Here is a 12,513-nt window from a genome sequence, read left to right as displayed (position 1 = left end):
AACAAGCAGGGGAACATAAGAACATGCCATACTGGGTCAGACCAAGGGTCCATCAAGCCCAGCATCCTGTCTCCAACAGTGGCCAATCCAGGCCATAAGAACCTGGCAAGAACCCAAAAACTAAGTATATCCTATGCTACTGTTGCTAGTAATAGCAGTGGTTCACTGGTGTCCAAAGCCAGTGTGTGCAACATGAATGCACACACACTGCCTGCTATGGAGTATTCAGTGGTATTGTAAGAGAGGACCTACAAGTGCAACATCATCCCCCAGACACTCAGAGAGACAGAGGCTAACACAGCACGTCACTCACCGAGATGCACACTGACACATATCTATTGGGTACAGACTACCTGCAGCACTTTGGCCAATGCATATGTTCCTGGACTGTTTGTCATAAAATATCATTGATGTCTGTGGCAGCTTGTCCGTAACTGCTAATGAGGTAGTCTGAGTCCTTACTCGGCACAGAAGATTATCTACACCTGTCTGCATAAAAGATATGTCAAAGGCATATATGAAACAACAAAACAAAGAACTGCGGCACTAGTCTTATAGATCAAACCCAAAACAAAAAAAGACCAAGTCAAATAGTATTATAGAGCTGTGCCAACCACAAATACTTGTCAGAACGTAATGTCCTTAAATGATTTTAATATTGTTCATTTGAGAAGATACCGCATCAGCAAGCCAGTCACGGCAGTGAGAAACACTTGCCGTCTGGACTTCCCGTCACTTGCGGTGTAGATGTTTGCAAGAGTATTATAATGAAATTGTAATCCAATGTAAGAATGTCAGCTGGTCCCTACCGTTTTAAATAGCAAATCAATATCCCGACAGCGGCCGGTGTTTCGCGATCGAGAGATCGCTTCTTCAGGAGTACTTTAAATGACTGAAGAGGCGCTTCTATACGGACGCGGACGTCTCAATTATTATTGCAGTGAGAACGGGACCGTTCTCACTGCAATAATAATTGAGACGTCCGCTGTCGGGATATTGATTTGCTATTTAAAACGGTAGGGACCAGCTGACATTCTTACATTGGATTACAATTTCATTATAATACTCTTGCAAACATCTACACCGCAAGTGACGAGAAGTCCAGACGGCAAGTGTTTCTCACTGCCGTGACTGGCTTGCTGATGCGGTATCTTCTCAAATGAACAATATTAAAATCATTTAAGGACATTACGTTCTGACAAGTATTTGTGGTTGGCACAGCTCTATAATACTATTTGACTTGGTCTTTTTTTGTTTTGGGAAAGGCATATATGAAACATACTTTTTTTGAGGTACTGACATGGGCACCTCAAGGTCTCAGGTGCCACTAAATGCGTGACTTGCAAGAGACCTACACAGAAAGGCAATAAGCCATTATGCCAACCACATGAGACTTCTGGGAGCAGTAGGCCTATACATTCAGCACTAGGGCTGTGCAGAGGGACGCCATACATTGCATTCGGGATTTGTATTCATCGGGGGGGGGGGGGGGGGCAGATACGTTGCATTCGGCAAGGGGGCCCCCGACATGTTTATATGTTAATTCTTATTCGTTTCCCGGCTAAAATTAAATTAACTACAACCCCCCACCCTCCTGATCCCTCCAAGACTTACCAAAACTCCCTGGTGGTCCAGCGGGGGGTCCGGGAGCCATCTCCTGTCACATGGTAGGACCAATGGTAGGAGCAATGGACCACCAGCGACTTTTGGCAAGTCTTGGGGGATCCTCCTGACCCCCACAAGACTTGCCAAAAGTCCAGCGAGGGTCCGGGAGCGACCTCCTGGACTTGGGCCGTCGGCTGCCAGTAATCAAAATGGAGCCGATAGCCTTTGCCCTTACTATGTCACAGGGGTTACCGGTGCCATTGGTCAGCCCCTGTCACATGGTAGGAGCACAAGATGGCGCTGGCCATCCATTGCTCCTACCATGTGACAGGAGCTGACCAATGGCACCGGTAGCCCCTGTGACATAGTAGGTCAAAGACTATCGGTGCCTTTTTGAATACCGGCAGCCAAGGGTGTGAGTGCAGGAGATGGCTCCCGGACCCCCCACTGGACCACCAGGGAGTTTTGGTAAGTCTTGGGGTGGGGGGGGGGGGGGGGGTCAGGAGCCGGGTAACGAATAAGAATTAACGTATAAACATATCGAAGGCCCCCCTTGCCGAATGCAACGTATCTGCCCCCCCCCCAACGAATATGAATCCCGAATGCAACGTATGGCGTCCTTCTACACATCCCTAGTTGAGGGTATCACAAGGTGACTAATAGTTTTTGGAGATCAGATCATGTCTTTTTGTGCTTTGGAATGGACCAAGGAACAGATGCAAAGCATCCAAGGCTACTATTGCATGTTGGCTGTAGAGCGCGATTGCTTGGCATACATTTGTAAAGGCCGTTTGATGCTGGAGGGTCTAAGGGCTCACTTGACTCGGGCGCAGGCAACCCCATGGGCCGAGTGTCAGCTGGAGGTCTTGCCACTGGAAATCTGTTGGGCGGTTACTTGGAAGTCTTTGCACACTTTTGCCAGACATTTCTAATTGTGTGTCTGAAATCCAGACTCCATGGGCTTCTGGAGAGATTATATTGGAGATGGGCCATCACATTCCTGGGTACATCCCAGGAGTCTGGACTGATCTGGGCTTACCTGCTTACCTGCTAACTTTAGTTCCTGTAATACCACAGATCAGTCCAGAACACTGCCCATTTAGGAAAGCCTGCTCGTCATGGCAGTATGTAATGATGCAGAATACTTTGTTTTGGTTAAATGATGTTCTGCTTAGTTTTTGATAGAGGCTCACCTTCCTCCTGCTCCTTGAGTGGGGTTGAGGGTCTCTGTTGTATTATAGCTAATCTCATCTCATCTTAGCTTAGGAACAGGTCATACTGAGGGACTGAAACTGGCACACTAGGTCAAGTAGTAGTGTCTGTCTCTATCAGCTGGCAGGGAGGCAAAACCCAGGAGTCTGGACACATCTGTGGTATTCCAGGAATGAAAATTAGCAGGTAAGAACCACTTTTCCTTTCTTAACATACATCATATATGTATCATAGGAAAAATAATTCCTTGCCCCTAAATTTGCATGCTGTGAGGAAACGGAAGAGTGCAGGCTGTAGCAGGAGGAGTGTGATGATAGGTTCTGGAGGCTGCAGTAACATTTATGGAGACCACTGCAACGCTTCCATGAAGATGTGATGTCCTTTGGGCAGGACTAAAAAATGGAGTCCGCTAGAGAAAAGCAGAAAAGGCACAGAGGTTCCACCAGGCATGGTAGGGGAGAGCAGGAGAGGTATTGCAGGAAATGAGGGTTGAAAACTGTGTATATTCAGAGGTCGATGGGAATGAATATACCGTATTTGCCAGAGAATAGGGCGCACTTTTTTCCCCCTCAAAATAGTGCGCCCTAAGCGCCGGTAATCAAACTTAACAGCGTCTGCGTGGGGGAGTGACGCGGTGACGTCGTGGAGCGAGGGCGCGGCTCCTGATTGGCCGATACACGGCGCGCCCTCGCTCCCCGACGCCACTGCGTCACTCCCCGCCCCATAGTGCGTCCTAAGCGCCGGTAATCAAACTTAACAGCGTCTGGGGGGGGGGAGTGACGCGGTGACGTCGGGGAGCGAGGGCGCGCCTCCTGATTGGCCGGTACACGGCGCGCCCTCGCTCCCCGACGTCACCCCCCCCCCCACCCCCACGCAGACGCTGTTAAGTTTGATTACCTAACGCAGGGCCCAGGAGGTCGGTGGCTACCGGAGGGGGAGGGGGATGAGGATAGTAACGCGGGCTCTTCCCGTGATCCGGGGGGGGGGGCTTCGTAGTCCTCCATCTCGCGCGCGCGGTCTTAGCCCCGTCTGCGAGTGTCTGGAGGGCTGGCGCGAGACTCCCGCCGGGGGAGGAGGAGGAAGGAAGAAAATGAGGGAGGAAGAGAATTAAAAAAAACAAACAAAAAACCCCAAAACAGCTCGAGATACCCCCCTGAAATGGGAGCAGAGACAGAGGGCGCCCTCACCCTCCCTCCTCCTCCTCACCGAGGGACCAAAGCGCCGCCACTGCCTCTCACTATCGGGAGGGGGGAGGGGAAGTAACGAAAAATATACCTAGAACCGGGGGAGGGGGCGGGGCCTCCCCAGTCAGGCTCGCCGGGGGAGGGGCGGGGATTGCGGAAGCCGCGCTCCGGCCCAGCACCGGCGCCCTCGCCCCCCGCGCCCCCTGATCACACACAGACGTGGGCTCCTAAGCTCCGGTCTCCGGGTAACCTCCCTGTGCTTGACTCCCGTCCCTTGCAGCTGCAGGATGTCGGGGATCGGCAGTAAACGGTCTGGGGGGGACACCGGCGCCGGCGGGCCCCCCGAGAAGAAAGCAGCGGTGGAGGACTCGGGAACTAAAGTGGAAACCATCAAGCTCGGCAGCGTTTTGTCTTTGGTAAGTGGGGACCTCCTGCTGGAAGCAGGCAGACACCGGATTTGTTATTGTAATAGGGAGAGAGCAAATAATAATAACATATGATGTGCCACCGGTTTCATACATGAGTTTTCACAGATTATTCCAGAGTCTTGCGTGCACCTCCCCATCCCCTTCATAAGTTTGTTTTAAGACTGCAATGTTTGATATTGAAATACATTTTGTAGCTTTTTTTTATTCTTGGTGTAATATTGAATTGAACAAAAGTGTCTTTAAGATATGAGCAACGTTTAACTATCAGCTTGTTTCCTCTTTGCTGGCCTTATTCCCAGATTCCTATAGTTCGTCCAAATATTAATTCCTTAATCCTTATCCTACTCCTAGACCAGTCTTCACTATTGGGTATTGGCAGTTTTTATTCAGCACCCTATCCAAAAAAGCCTGTTCACCCTCTTAGAGCCGGGAGTGGTATAACCCCTAGGTAGGTATCTATTTGAGTCTGTTGTCTAAGGGGCAGTGTCATCTACTTGTGCATAGTTTGTCTGAGTTATTGCAGAGTTGTTAGCAGATCACTGAGCAGTTAAAATTGTTTTAGTTGGCATCTTGGCTTACAGTTTCTTACTGAGGGACTGTAGGTGGCACTCTACATTGTTATAGCAGTTTCAGTAAAACTTTGTCTCCATCTGCTGGCAGGGGTACAAAACCCAGGAGTCTGGGCTGATCTGTGGTACTATAGGAGTGAAAATTATCAGGTAAGAACCAGTTTTCCTATGAGCAGTGCTCCTGAATTACGGAGATTTGAAGGGCTTACAAAAACTTTAAACACTAATATATAAAGTTTTTACATGAATACATGTTTGCTCTTAGTTTGTTTCCCATACCTAGCACTGCTACTTTACCTGGGAAAAAACCACTACAGCAACCGAGAGCAGACTGGAGCACGTTACTGCAACATGCAGAGCTTTCCGCTTTACAGTATTTCAGAAGCTTTGTGAACAGCGTTACAAGCAGTCACTCTTCCCAGGGTATAAATCTGAACAACAGTGCAGGAAGTTTTAGCAAATCCCCAGGGTCTTGGTATAGGAGGCTGAGAGAGCTGGAAGGCCTGCCAGTTCCTTTATTTATCTCAGGGGTGTGATTATTGCCTTCCAAAACATTGGCAGGTACGTCCGCGGGGCGTCTGTCCTCTCCTAATTAATCCTAAGCCGCTCTGGTATAGATCTTGCTATGGAGGAAGTTCATGAGAAGGGAACCCCAGGAACTGGGATTTTTTTAGTACTACAAACCCTCTTTAAATTTTCTTGTTGCTGCAGTTTATACCCCATCTCCTGAATCCTGAAGCAGCAACAAATGCTCTGATTAAGGTCTCAAATTCATTCTGCATCCTCTCCCTCATTCTAGTGGGGAAGAAGTAATCACACATTAATACCTTGATCACCCGTTCCCCTGACAGGAGGAGTTGGATATCAAAACTCTGCAGACAAAGAACCGGAAGCTGGCCGAGATGCTGGACCAGCGGCAGGCTATCGAGGATGAGCTGCGGGAGCACATTGAGAAGCTGGAGCGCCGGCAGGCCACAGATGATGCCTCCTTGCTTATCATCAACCGTTACTGGAGCCAGGTCTGTGCCGCTGTCAGTCAGTCTTTCTGACCAGCCTTGATGTTTGCTGTCCATCACCACTCTCCCCTATCTTCTAGTGTCATCACCCTGCTCCAGGTCTGTGCTGCTAGTCTCTGCTTCTGATTCATTTTATTTCTGTTAATACCTGACTGGCTCTGCTTTTCTTGGCTAGTGTGTTTGATTACCCCCAAAATCTTTAACTCTGCTGAAGTAAGATCTGACTATCCCTGATGCAGCCAGGTCTGTAGTTCTGCTGTTTCTCTTTCTGACCATTTCTGGTGTATGCTGCCTTTTGCTTTCTCTTCTCACTTTCTTCTTCTCTCTCTCGCTCTCTCTCTGGCTCTTCGTAGATTAGACCCCCTCATCCGTTCTTTGCTCTTTTCCAGTTTGACGAAAATGTCCGGATCATCTTGAAGCGCTATGACCTGGAGCAAGGACTGGGAGACCTGTTACCAGACCGCAAGGCCCTGCTAGTACCGGAACCAGAACCAGACTCTGATAGCAATCAGGAACGTAAAGACGAGAGAGAACGAGGTAGGGAGAGTGGGCTGCATCAGGAGAGAGAAGACTCGAGAATAGCTTTGTAGTCAGTTTCTGACTTTTCTGTGCTCTCTTTTGTCTCATTTTTGTCCTTTCTCTCTCCTCCCTATCCCTTCTTTCCCCTCTCATGCTTTGCTCTCATGTTTTCCCCCTCTGCTCTATTTTGGGCTTCCTCATGTTTTCTTCTTTCCTCAGGGGAAGGCTTGCTGGAGCCCGCCTTTTCTTTCTTGGCAACGCTGGCAAGCAGCAGCAGTGAGGAGATAGAGTCGCAGCTTCAGGAGCGTGTGGAAGCCTCCCGCCGAGCAGTGGTGCAGATTGCGGCAGTATATGAACGGCTTCAGCAGAAAGTGAAGGCGCTAGGGCAGAAGCTGAGCATTGTAGGTAAGAAGAGAGCATGGGGACCGACCCATGCGTCCTCGATGATAATCTGTAACATAGACTGGGGACTGAACTGAGAGTTCAGGGGAGGGACCTGTGCAGCTCCGATGTATAAGCTGGGGACTGAGCAGGTTTTTTACCTCTGGGGGATGCCCTTTCGCTTAATAAGCGTGCTGGGCTGGGTTATTTGGGTTTATTTTCCTAGGAGTAATAGGATGGGCAGGTTGCATTTTCTTAATGCTCCATCGGGAGTCGCTGCGTGCTGCTCATCCTTGCGTTTGGCCTGCAGACCCCGCCGCAATAGAGGAGACTGTGAAGGAGCTGACTGCACTGCTGGCTGAAGAAAACAGCCGCCTGCAGGAGCTGGCTGACCTGCTGCAGGATAAGCATGAGAGCATGTCGCAGGAGGTACCTGAATCCCCAACACTAAATTCCCTCTTCATTTCTCCCCAGCAGGAATAATTAATTGGATTTATGTAGTGCTTGACTTCTAACCTGGATCTGAACACAATTTGCAATTTAATGTTTCAGAAACATGCACACAGCCACTTCTGGGGCAGAAAATGTGGCTACTAGTGTTAGTACTTGAGCTGTTCGAAGGGACATAGAATATTAGTATTTATTCTTACCCAGGTACTCTTGTGTGACTTGAGGCCACTCAGTTTGTGGCAGAGCCACCACTGAAAGTGCTAAATTTCAGATCTCTGTGGACTAATTCTTCTAACATATCATGTCTGTCTGTAAAGTAATGCATTGCTGTCTGAATTCATGGTGGATGGTGCCCGAATGTAATACAGTAAACATTCACTCCAACAGCAGCAATGTCTCTCTTCAGAATTGTATTGAGAGTGTAAAAGGGTAGAGCTAAGGGGGTGACTGAGATGTCCCTGAGCTGGAGGGTCTGGGTGCCCTTCCCATGTTTCCATGAAATAAGTTTTGTTTGCTTGTGCTACATTTGTGAAGAATTGTAACAGTCAGAGAAGGAAACAGAGTTCTCAGTTACACTGTGTGAGTCCCATGCTGCCTGATCATGTTACGTTTAGATATCTTATGCTTCTGGGCAGTTTGCTGACTTCCTCCCTTGCTTCTTGAGATGCAGACGAGGGGATTCTGCTCTGCTATAAAATGAATGTATAGCGATACAGAATATCCATGGAGTTTTGCTGACCCTTTTATTTTCTGTGCAGTTCTCAAAACTACAAGAGAAGGTGGAGACAGCCGAGTCTTGTGTGTCTGTCCTGGAGACCAGGATGGAAGATCTGCAGTGGGACATTGACAAAATTCGCAAGAGAGAGCAGAGGCTGAACAGGCACCTTACAGAAGTGCTGGAGAGGGTAACAGAACCCAGTCCAGGGTGGGGCAAGGAACGGTGCAATCCAGGACAGGACCCCCTTCCCTCCCATCTCCCCGTAACATAGATAAGGGGAAATCTCCAGGGATTACACGTGGGAGTTGAATGGTTCAGTACTAGGTAGAGAGAGAGAAAGCTGAGAGTACAGTAAAGGAGATCTGTGGGTGTCTCCCCGGATTTTGCTGTTGCCAGATATTTGCTAGCGTGCGAGTAAGTGCTTGATTTCCTAGCGGAGCCTCTGACTCTTTTTGGCTTTGTTGCTAGTTTTGTGTTTTGTTTTTTTTTTGCAGGTGAATTCGAAAGGTTACAAAGTGTATGGCGCTGGGAGCAGTCTGTATGGGGGAACCATTACTATCAATGCCCGCAAGGTATTATGATGGGAGGGTGCGTCGTCATCCCTTCTAACATGCAAAATTTTCATAAAATGCTGGCCAGTCACCAAGCTCACCTTGGATGGCTATTTTTGAATTGTGTGATACATGCCGCAGTTTGTATTAAGACAGCTGGCCTCAATATCACCTCATTGCAAGGATGACGTTCAGGAAGACCATCCTAATCAAGTCATTCCTGTCTAAGTACTTCAGAGGCATCGCCCTCTGAAATCTCATTGTAAATGCTGAAAGTCACCCAGGTCTACCTGAGCAGGTTGCAGAGTGCTATGGTGATGGTATGTGAATGCTGTCACCATAGAACTCATTCCCTGTACATACCCAGATCAGCCCAGACTCCTGGGTTTTGCCTCCCCTCCAGCAGATGGCGATAAAGAGTTTTACTGACACTACCACTTAAGCCGAGGTGCCACCTGCAGTCCGTCAGTATTTCTCTGTCTCCAACAGAAGGTGCAAAGCCTGCAGTCTGAGTAAAAAAAAAAAAAAGTTAAGATTTAGACTTTGGATTGCAGCCTCTCAGAGAGTTGTTAGGTCCTGGGGGGCCATCCTCTGGTTTAAGAGGCATTGAGCAGGGGGTCAGGGATCCCTTTTTTAAGCTTGCTCCTTGTGCGCTGGGCAGGGCTAATACCCGGGGGATCCGGGTCACTCGCCCTGAGGGACCAGCGGAGCCTCCAGCCTTTCTCAGGGATGTACTTTGTGCCATTGTTTGCTGTATAAAATTTAAAAAAAAAAAAAAAAAATTCAGCAAAGCAGCTGGGAGTGGCTGTGAGGCAGCACAACTCCCGTCCCAGACTTGCTGTCTCTCCCATCGGCCCGGGAGAGATGGATCCTTCCAGGGCACATGTGCCAAATCTTCTCAATGAGGCGAGGCTGGCTCATTCCTCGGTTCCAGCGATAGGATGCCGGTTTGGTTTCTTTTACAGGGAATGGGCCAAGATCACATCAGACCAGTGGGTCCTAAGTGTGATAAGCACAGTTACGCTTTAGAATTTGCTCGGCCGCTAAGAGACCATTTTCTAATATCCCTGTGCAGTTACCAGGAAAAGCAAATGGCAGTAAGAGATACCGTTTCTTGCCTGCGCCACGTGGGAACCATTCTCCCGGTCCCTCCAGTCAAGCAAGGGACTGGTCGCTACTCCATCTACTTCATCATTCCAAAAAAGGAGGGAACATTTTGACCGACTCTCGATTTGAAAAAGGTGAACGAAGCTCTGAAGGTTCCTCTGTTCCAGATGGAAACTCTACATTCGGTGATCGCAGTGGTACATCCGAGAGAGTTCCTGGCATCCCTGGATCTAACTGAAGCATACTTGCATATAGGAATTTGGTCTGATCATCAGAGATATCTCCGGTTCATGATTTTGGGGGAACACTTTCAGTTTGCGCTCTACTTTTTGGTCTGGTGACTGTGCTTGGACATTTACCAAGGTGATCGTGGTGGCTGTGGCTCTCCGGACGGAGGGCTTTCTGGTCCATCCGTATCTGGACGACTGGCTGATCCGGGCAAAGTCGAAAGCCCTTTGTTGGAAGGCATTGGATCTGGTTCTCGGGCGCCTGGAGTCGTTGGGGTAGATAGTCAATTTCTCCAAGAGTCATCTTGTTCCTTCCCAGAGTTTGGCATTCCTGGGGGCACATTTCGACCCGAGAGTGGGAAAGGTGTTTCATCAAGGAGCAATTTCCAAGTTACAGGCTTGGCTTTTTGGACAAGCTGATTCCCAAGGTCCGGGATTATTTGCAGGTACTCGGGTCTATGGCCTCTACTTTGGAGCTGGTTCCATGGGCTTTTGCCCACATGAGGCCTCTTCAGTCTGCTTTGCTGTCTCACTGGAGTCCGTTGCAGAATTTTCACCTACCTCTCCCTCTCCTGGAGTATGTACGTTCCAGTCTTGCATGGTGGTTTTTCCTGGAAAAACTGAGCTGTGGTGTGGATCTCGATATCCTGGTCTGGACGATTGTCACCACTGATGCCAACTTTTCCGGCTGGGGAGCGATATGTCAAAGCCAGTCCGTGCAAGGTCATTGGTCACCGGAGGAAGCTTCCAGGTCTATCAGTCATCTAGAGACGAGAGTGGTGCATTTGGATCTTGACGGACAATGCGACAACAGACACTTACGTCAATCTTCAAGGAGGAACCAAGAATCGAGCTGTGGCTCAGGAGGGCTCATCTTTTGGTCGACTGGGCAGAACAACATCTGGAGCATTTGGTAGCCTCACACATTACGAGCTCGGAAAACATGCAAGCAGATTTTCTGAGCCACCAGCAGCTAGACCCTGGGGAGTGGGAGCTGTCAGAAGAGGCGATGAGTTTCGTCAGTCGCAGGTGGGGCTGCCATCAGACTTGATGGTGCCTTCCGAAATGCCAAGGCCCCACGTTTCTTCAGTCATTTAAGAGAAAGGAGTGAAAGTAGATGCCCTGGCCAATGGATGTCCTGCTGTATGTGTTCACTCCTTAGTGGGCAGGTTTTCAGACTGTCAAACTGGCAGAGAACTGGCCATTGTGGCTCATCCACCTGCTGAATCTTCTGCATCAAGGCCCAGTTTGTTTAGATCAGTTTAGACCAGTTTGTCTAGTAGCTTGGCTTTGGATAGGCAACATTTGAAAGACAAAGGTTATTCAGACGTGGTTGTCGCTGCGCTCTTGCAATCTAGGAAAACCTCTACTTTTCGCCTATGCGAGGATCTGGAGAGTTTTTGAGGCCTGGTGTTCCGCTCAGCGAGTGGATCCTAGGCCAGCCATAGTGGGGCATATTTTGACCCTTCTCCAGGATGGTTTGGTAAAAGGGTTATCCTTTAATTCTCTGAATTCAGGTGGAAGTGTTAGGTTATCTGTGTGTTAAGGTTCCGTGGACTTGCTCTTTCCAATTATCCGGACGTTGTGTGTTTCCTTCGGGGAGTGAAGCACTTACACTCACCGGTTCGGCAGCTGTGTCCTTCTTGGTACCTGAACATGGTCTTAAACAGCTTGTGAACCTCTGAGGTGTATGACTATGAAGGACTTCACGTTGAGAGTGGTTTCTTGGTCACTATCTGTTTGGCTCATAGAATTTCCGAACTTCAGGCTTTATCCTGCAAGGAGTCCTTATTGAGAATCTTGGACGAGGGTGTTTCCTTGTGGACGGTTACTTTTTTTCTGCCTAAGGTGGTGGTGAAATTTCCACTTAAATCAATCAGTGGAACTGCTGTACTTTTCCAATTTGGACTCCTTAGAGCCATATGCTCGAGACTTACGACGTTTAGACATAAGTCACGCTTTGATGCGTATCTTGAGGTCACCAATAGTTTCCGTGTGTCCGATCATCTTTTTGTTCTGTGGAGTGGTACCAAGAAAGGGCATAAGGCATCAAAAGCCTCCATTGCGAAATGGTTGAAAGAGGCTATTAGTTCAGCATATATCTGTCCGGGTCACGCGGTTCCAGAGGGACTTAGGGCACATTATCTCAGTCGTCCTCCTGGACTGAATGTCAATTGGCTTTTCCGCAAGAAAGAAATATGTAGAGTGGCTACTTGGAAGTTGTTGCACACTTTTGCCAGACATTATCGCTTGAATGTCCAGGATTTCAGAGATCAGGGGATTTAGTGAAAGTGTGCTTCGAGTGGAACTCTGTCCCACTCTGTTTAGGGAAGCTTTGGTACATCCCAGGAGTCTGGACTGATCCGGGTACGTACAGGGAAAGGAAGATTGGTTCGTTCTTGTTAATTTTCATTTTTGTAGTACCACTCTCTTGAGGATATAGGTGTTTTGAAGAGTCAGCTCGATTTGTCTTTCTTTTTTTCTATGCTTACTCTGAAGAATGGCGGAGGTTTTGTGTGAGCGCAATTCGTCTTTTGTATTTCTCC

At 48.6% G+C, this 12,513-nt stretch overlaps 1 protein-coding gene across 2 annotated transcripts in view; it reads left to right on the top strand.

Moving 5' to 3' along the window:
• The first annotated feature begins 3,679 nt into the window (after positions 1-3,679).
• The window catches only part of RNF20 (ring finger protein 20), a 62,342-nt gene continuing 53,508 nt past the window's right edge, over positions 3,680-12,513 (top strand). The window contains exons 1-8 of one of the 2 annotated variants that reach the window (XM_029574891.1): positions 3,680-3,733; positions 4,282-4,417; positions 5,850-6,017; positions 6,404-6,551; positions 6,753-6,938; positions 7,225-7,343; positions 8,123-8,269; positions 8,577-8,654. In XM_029574891.1, coding sequence (XP_029430751.1) covers positions 4,289-4,417; positions 5,850-6,017; positions 6,404-6,551; positions 6,753-6,938; positions 7,225-7,343; positions 8,123-8,269; positions 8,577-8,654 — 975 coding nt within the window. In that variant the 5' untranslated portion in view covers positions 3,680-3,733; positions 4,282-4,288. Of the gene's footprint in view, positions 3,734-3,787; positions 4,418-5,849; positions 6,018-6,403; positions 6,552-6,752; positions 6,939-7,224; positions 7,344-8,122; positions 8,270-8,576; positions 8,655-12,513 lie in introns of those variants that run through there. The other variant, XM_029574892.1, reaches the window with a different exon arrangement.

The sequence above is a fragment of the Rhinatrema bivittatum genome, chromosome 13 (assembly GCF_901001135.1).
Source record: "Rhinatrema bivittatum chromosome 13, aRhiBiv1.1, whole genome shotgun sequence".
Taxonomy (NCBI): Eukaryota; Metazoa; Chordata; class Amphibia; order Gymnophiona; family Rhinatrematidae; genus Rhinatrema; species Rhinatrema bivittatum.
The sequence above is the reverse complement of the archived record's forward strand: the minus strand, read 5'-3'. Positions and strand labels throughout refer to the sequence as shown.